Source organism: Bos mutus, chromosome 1, assembly GCF_027580195.1.
Source record: "Bos mutus isolate GX-2022 chromosome 1, NWIPB_WYAK_1.1, whole genome shotgun sequence".
Classification (NCBI taxonomy): Eukaryota; Metazoa; Chordata; class Mammalia; order Artiodactyla; family Bovidae; genus Bos; species Bos mutus.
Window position 1 is genome coordinate 63387803 of NC_091617.1, and position 7889 is coordinate 63395691.

The window sequence follows — 7889 nt, forward strand, 5'->3', positions numbered from 1 at the left end:
TACAAATAAGCTGTCTCTTAGGTTTGTACTGACTCTTACTTTTTTTTAATCATGTACAAGGATTATGACTCTTAATGAAGCAATTCCTGGGCTTTTTTTTTTATTATTATTGTTTATCTTCTTTAAATTCTTGTAAGTCTACTACCTTTATTTTCTTCTGTAATTTTGTTCTGTAAGCAACCATTTAAAAGTGTATCCCTGTTTCTCAGACTATATAGAATAATCTGATCTTTAAAGCTACTGAAATGAAACACTTTAAATCCTGCCACATTTGAGAAACTTGGTCAAACTCTTTCTGTCCAACTCTAGATTTTCAAATGAGAATGTCTAATTGACCAGGTCCACTCCTGGTTCAGTGAGTATGGAAGGCAATTTCAGAGAAAGAGAAGTCATAAGTTAAGTCATGTAAGAACAGCAGTTGGCCACTTCTTTCTTTTCAATTCTCTGATGTCAGGGGGATCCAGAAATACCGCAGAGAAAAAGCCACTTTAGGGATCTGAGGAAGCCCCATGGAATGCTATTTTCATTACATCAATCAATTTCTGCTAAAGACAGCTTACTCTTTAGTACATACACAATGAAACTATCTCATTTTAAATGAGAACCTTCTCATAAAGATTTTACAAATGAGATTAAACTAGCATAAAGCCATTTAAGGAGAGTATCAGTCCAATGTGAACCAAACATTACCACTCTCCAACCTTAATAGTGTGTTGGGGTGTACAGTAAGTCCCCTACATAGGAACGAATTCCGTTCTAAGAGTGTGTTCGTAAGTCCAACAAACTTAGCTTAGGTACCCAGCTGACAGAATTGGCTGTATACTGCTACTTTTACACTTGCTTCTGGACATCCTGAAATAAAGATCCTGTACTATTGTACTCTATATAGTACTGTAAAGTACACAAAAGCACAGTCACTTGTAGAGAATGCATGTGACAGTGTACACCAGACACATGAACTGACTTAAATGATTGGACATGCAAATGCGCGTTCACAATTTTGAAAGTTTGCAACTTGTTAATAAGTGCAAACAGAATGACTTTATTTTTTGTTTTGTGAAGTAAATCATATTTACCAGGTCATAGGTCAAACAAGAATAGATTTTGCTGAATTTTTTTTTTATAGGAACAACTGAAAAATCAATACTAAAGTCCAAATGAATGCTTTTTGATAATTCCTTGGGAAAAAGTTGGTAAGCTTTTGTATACAATACAATATTTACTTTTACATACAAAGCAAATATTGTATTAGAGAACAAGAACATAACAATATACTTAATACACAGTGCCAATCTTTGTGGTTAAGACTGAGGCTATCAATAAACTGTTAAGGAGAAAAATGCAAATTTCCCTAAGAAAAGATTTAGAGAAAGTTGTGTAAGTGTGCAAAACACACTTTTTTTCTATTTAAAATTTATGATCTAACCAATAACTTGTTCTAGAAGGTAACTACAAACGAAACAGCTCATAAGTTCACTTTTGAATTAAAAATTGGCACAATACCTATTTTGTTACTTCGAAGAATTTTAAAAGAATTAAAATTTATTTTTAGTTAACAGTTCACAACTTGGGAGTTCGTATGTAAGGGACTTACTGTATAAGTCACTCATCCTCCATATCAGAGGAATTCAGTTTTAGATGGATCTACTTTCTCCTGAACCTGGTTGAGAAGTGGGAAAGCCAAAAAGGAGAACATAGTGAGAATAAAGTCCTGGCTAAATACCAGTAATATTTCCATGGTCTTCTAGGTGTACTTACAACAGACTTCCCATACATTAACATTAGATTTCTTTTGACAGCATGACATCCTCCATTCCTTCATCACACTAAGTCTCTTGAGATGGACCTAACTGACACTGAATAAATTCTGTTTCCAGAAGCACTGTGACGGATAGTGTGTATACACACACAAACCAGTCAGTAGTACAGAGCCTGATTTGTGAAGGAAAAGAACACCAGAGCCAGAGCACCAAATCTGGGTTCTGGTCCTGACCTTTATAATTCAGGTCACCACACAGGACTTCGAGATCCTTGTTATTAGTAAGTGGTTTTCACTAATGTCTCTTCCAGGCCTAAAGAATTCCATGTTTCCAAATCCTTGGGCAAGGTCACCAGAACTACTTCTGTCCCCATCATACTCCTCTAGTCACTTTCAGTAAAGCCACTGGAGTGAAGGGGCTCCTAGAGAACAGATACAGGAAGGTCGAGGTGGGATAATCCTGGCTGTTCACAGAAGCACCAGAAAGAGGCCAATCTCAGATGGAGGTAGGACCTGAAGAAAACATTAAAAAAATTTTTTTTATTTTTTTATTGCAAGGGTATTCCCAGCTTGAGGTACCATTATAGATACTGATCTTGATGGCTAAATGACATAAAGGCAGGTCCAAAGTATGAGAGAATTTAGGACAGGTCTGACGAATTTTACTACAGGAAATATTGAAGTATTATGCACCAGCAGTCACCAACCATCCAAACATTATCGATAAAGGTGCTCACTCAGCTATGTGTGGGACAAACAAAGGTGTATCAGGCATGCTTGCTCTTCTCAGTTAGCCTACAATTTGGTAAAGTAAGACACATGAAAATAAACCCAGGGTGGAGAGTGATGTGCCCAAGAGAGCACAACAATAGAGGTCACAGGCAGAGCTGCTTGAACTGGACAGCATGGCCACAGAAGACGTGTAGGGGATTGGGTTCCTGGCTGCCTTCAGCTGACTGAGCAGAAAACTTTTAAGATGGAAGGAAAGTCAGGGAAATGCAAGGTAATTGCAGAACTCAGGGGAACATCCTGGGAAGGGCATCCTGGGGAATGAGTAAGTTGTAAAGAAAGCAGAATTGGAAGCTGAGAGACTGCTGTGGGGGAAATACACATAGGCTGCTATGGAGCCATGAAAGGAACCGGAGCTTGATGTCCAGTTCGGGTTCTGGTTTTGCTCTTTATCTGTCTGACTTCAGGCAAATCACTCAACATCTGGGAGGCTTGAGTTTCTCTCCATAAAACAGATCTTGCTCATAAGAGATTTTTATAAGATGAAATAATGCTTTTGTAAAGAAAACTAAGATCATGGCATCCAGTCCCATCACTTCATGGCAAATAGATGGGGAATCTGGGAACTTATTTTTTTGGGCTCCAAAATCACTGCAGATGGTGACTGCAGCCATGAAATTAAGACACTTGCTCCTTGGAAGAAAAACTATGACCAACCTAGACAGCATATTAAAAAGCAGAGATATTACTTTGCCAACAAAGGCCCGTCCAGTCAAAGCTATGGTTTTCCCAATAGTCATGTATGGATGTGAGAGTTGGACTATAAAGAAAACTGAGCGCCAAAGAGTTGATGCTTTTGAACTGTGGTGTTGGAGAAGACTCTTGAGAATCCCTTGGACTGCAAGGAGATCCAACCAGTCAATCCTAAAGGTAATCAGTCCTGAATATTCATTGGAAGGACTGATGCTAAAGCTGAAGCTCCAATACTTTTGTCACCTGATTCGAAGAACTGACTCTTTGGAAAAGACCCTGCTGCTAGGAAAGATTGAAGGCAGGAGGAGAAGGGGATGACAGAGGATGAGATGGTTGGATGACATCACCGACTCAGTGGACATGAGTTTGAGTAAGCTCTGGGAGCTGGTGATGGACAGGGAAGCTTGGCATCCTGCAGTCCATGGGGTCACAAAGAGTTGGACACGACTGAGTAACTGAACTGAAAGCATAACCTGCTCTGTAAGTCTTAGGTGTTAGAGCTCATTTTTTTTCTTTTTAAAAGTAACTCTGCAGAGTCTGATTTTTATATGCAGCTGTTACCCTAACTTTCACAAGTCAAAACTGAACTGTTTATGGAGACTGTAAACCATCCTGGTCCTGATATCAGTCTCTTGGATTCTAATGTCCCAATATTTCTCTTAAAAGACCTGGGGATTTTAGAATAGTGCAAATTGGGCTTCCTCAGAGCCCAAAATTGGAGCTTCCCTGGTGGCTCAGATGGTAAAAAATCTTGGAATGCAGGAGACCCAGGCTCAATCCCTGGGTTGGGAAGATCCCCTGGAGAAGGAAATGGCAACCCACTCCAGTATTCTTGTCTGGAAAATCCCATGGACAGAGGAGCCTGGCTGGCTATAGTCCATGGGGTCACAAAGAGCGATTAACACTTATAATAGTGTTACTCATAAAAGCTGATTCTGGGTTAGGCTCCCTTAACATCCTTGAATGAACAGTAATTACTCCATCATATATATTTAGAATCAGATCAAATCTAAAGTCTTGGACACCATTTATTGACATTTAGTGTGTCCACATGTGCTCCTGGAAACTGCCATGTGAAGGACGATAGAAACAACTGAGGATGTTTACACTGAGGAGATAACTGGAATATGGAAAGTAAGCTCTGAAGCCTTGCCTGTAGACACTGGAGTCTCTTCTGTTCTTAAGTGAGAAAATGACCCAAAGAGGTAATTCTTTGTGAAAATGACACTATGCTTGGGTCAGTGGGATGACTCTCTTAGTAAGAGGCAGACAGACCAATGAGATGTTACTGAATTAGTACAGAGCTACCCCACTCTGTGTCCCAGTGCTGAGGGATATAGGGAAGAAGGAAAGATGAGAATAAGGAGTTAGCCCAGAAATAGTACATGTGTTTGACAGATACTAAAAGACACTGAGTTGACTGAAAAGAGGGAAACATTTTAAGATGGCAGAATGGCACGACAAAGGAAAAGGTTACACTAAGCAAATTTTATGTGAGGAGAAAGAAGAGATGTGCCAACCACCTGTTGAGAGTACTCTGAGGATTTTGAGAAGGTGGTAGTTGGTAAAGGATCTTAGGTTTGGTCCTGAGAGGAAGAAAACCCTGTGTTCACAAGCCATAAGATCTCACACATCCCACATTGGCAGAGAAGGTACCTCCAGGCGTTTTGGTCAGCTTGATCCTTCCACAGATTCTATGGAGACTGAGAGTAACTTTCCATTTCCACTTCATTCTCCCTTCTCTGTCTGCGTATTGCAGCATTTCCTTGAAGACAAGTGCAAGCAATAAAAATCTAGATAGGTAATCATTCCTTAAATCACGCCTATGTATTTTGGCAAAACTTCAGCAGGCTTAGAACTATAGCAGTGGTTCTCAACCCCGGGTTTCCACCACCACCCCCGCTGGGGGATACGTGCAATACTTTGAGACATCTTTGGTTGTCACAACTGGGCCAAGAGGTGCTATTGTAATATAGTGAGAGGAGGCCAGGGATGCTGCTAAATATCGCAATGCACAGAACAAACAATTATCCAGCCCTCAAAGTCAATGTACTAAGGATGAAAAACTGTAAACTAGAGGGTAGGGCTGGAAACATACTAGAAACTTCCTTGAGCCCACCAGACCTCTTTATACTCGTGGCATAAGTTGTTCATAACAAAAAGTCTCTAGTGACTTCCTCGAGCCTTGATTTTTTTGTGTGCTGGAAGTTGGAAAAGTCAGCAGATGTTGATTTTCCAATTTGCTCAGTGTATAAAATTTCTGCTCCAAGAAAGCTTGGTGTTCCTTCATGGTGACTATAGCCTTAACACTGGCCTAGCAGCTCCTCTTCATTTAATTACAGAGATTGAGTATAGCATATGTGTAAGGCCAAAGATTTAGATTCATAGGAAAAAGATATCCCAAATATCTCTTCTTTCCTCAACCACTCCTGATCTTTCATAAAAAATAAATTCTGAAGAACTGAGAGTTGGTAAAATCACCTGTAGTGATATAATTACTCAAATACATCTCATTAGTGCATCTTACCCTCCTCCATGAAAATGATTCTTGCCCCTAAACCTTGTCATTCTTGCCTTTCCTCCAATTCCAAATCAAAGATTAGACTATCACTTTGCATCAGATATGTTATCAATTTAGTTAGCAAGCCTCAGTATCTCTAAGAAAATACAAAGTTGGGGGAAGATAAAAGGACTAAGCTAGAATGTGCTTGAGGTCAGTGATTTCTCATCTGTTGAACTCCAGTGCCTAGTAGAGTGCCAGGCACATAGTAGGTGTCCAAGAAATATCTGTGCAGGGAATGAACAGAACCTGCTGAGACAAGTAAAGGAGACACTAAAGTTTCCATAGATTTGCTCCAAAAAGAATAAAATGGGCTAAAAAGTTGAGAGAGATGCTGACCCGTCCTGATAAGAGGTTGGGTGTCCAGAATTGAGATCATTACCAGAGTACAATATTACTTACTGCAGGTCAGGCATGTTAGTATAACTGCAATGATCACAGAAATCCCAAATGCTGAGACTGGGATAATAATGGTCCAGGTCAAGTGCTGATTAGCAGAAGGGGTTGGTTTGGCTGTTGAGGGAAAAGAACAGTGTCAGCTCTAATGTGTTTCCAACTGCTCTAATGTGTCCAACTGATACCCTTCATGCCCCTTATAATGACACAACTGTAAAGCATTTTTCACTACTTTGCCTGGTCACCTCTCCAAAATGCAGCTTCTGTCATTTTTCTTGCATAACTCTAATCAGACACATACTTATGGGCAACTAATATCAGATGTCAGATATAGATATTGAATGTGAAAAAGAAAATTTAAAGGTTTGCATTTACTGAATTAAGTTGGCACAAAGAAAAGATTCTCAGGAGAGCCTTTACAAACTATTTTAGGGACTCCCCTGGATGCCCAGTGGTTAAGACTTTGCACTTGCAAAGCTGGGGGTGTGGGTTCAATCCCTGGTCAGGGAACTAATCGTGCATGCTGTGTGTTGTAGCCAAATAAACAAATACCAGAGCTTAATAAGCAATTTTTAAAAATAAATAAAAGTAGAAAAATAAATAGAAGTATTTCTATAGCTGATATTACTATGTACTGCTACTAATAGTTGATGTTGTGTTCTAGATGTACCTTCTAGATTTTCCTTCTCCAGCTCTGTCACGCCTTCTCCCTTTTAGAGTGTCCTCTTTAACGCACATACACATACACATACACACCTCACAATAGCTGCCTAAAACTACAGAAGTCACTTTGCATTCATTTTCAGATAACACCTTTTTCATCATTCAGCCTAGAGCTTCTGGAAGAATAGAAGAGACCTAGCAAAGAACCAAGCATGGCTGTCGCTTAGTGGTAGGTAGGATCATCCTGGAGGAGAGCTCTGCAAACTGGCTCTCATCTGTAGAACACAGGGAACAGAAAGAAGAGGGGGCACACGAAGAAGGATGTGGGTGGGAGGACAAAGGTGTATGTGTCAGTCCTCCACTCAGGAGCAGCAGCTACACCATTTATTCTTCAATTCCTTTAAGGAATAGTTAGCACCAACATCTGGACAAAGGGCAGAGACACTAAAGGAATACTAGCAGCTCATCCTCCTCTGATTTCCCCGGAATGGCTCATCAATAAATACTGAACATTTATTAATACTAAAGTACTTGATTCTCCAGAGAAGGCAATGGCAACCCACTCCAGTACTCTTGCCTGGAAAATCCCATGGACAGAGGAGCCTGGTAGGCTGCAGTCCATGGGTCGCTAAGAGTCGGATATGACTGAACGACTTCACTTTGACTTTTCACTTTCATGCCTTGGAGAAGGAAATGGCAACCCATTCCAGTGTTCTTGCCTGGAGAATCCCAGGGACGGGGGAGCCTGGTGGGCTGCCATCTACGGGGTTGCACAGAGTCGGACACAACTGAAGTGACTTAGCATACTTGATTCTCATTTTTCTGATTATACACCTTGGGGATAAATTTTGGTCTTTAGCTTATTGGATTTCTCATCAGCATTCAGTCCTGTTGACACTTTTCCTCCTGGGACTTCTGTGACACCACATTCATCTGTTTCTGTTTGTTGTGATTCAGTTTTGTTCATCAGCTCTTCTTCCTCTTTTTATTCTTTAACTTGTCCCCATGGTTCCATCTGTGGTCCCATTC

At 40.3% G+C, this 7889-nt stretch overlaps 1 protein-coding gene across 3 annotated transcripts in view; it reads right to left on the bottom strand.

Moving 5' to 3' along the window:
• Positions 1-82: 82 nt before the first annotated feature.
• The window catches only part of CD80 (CD80 molecule), a 28474-nt gene continuing 20667 nt past the window's right edge, over positions 83-7889 (bottom strand). For all 3 annotated transcript variants that reach the window (XM_070369928.1, XM_005905437.3, XM_070369923.1), the window contains 3 exons: positions 6204-6314; positions 4898-5006; positions 83-2272 (listed from right to left, as the gene is read on the bottom strand). In XM_070369928.1, coding sequence (XP_070226029.1) covers positions 4936-5006; positions 6204-6314 — 182 coding nt within the window. In that variant the 3' untranslated portion in view covers positions 83-2272; positions 4898-4935. The remainder of the gene's footprint in view (positions 2273-4897; positions 5007-6203; positions 6315-7889) is intronic.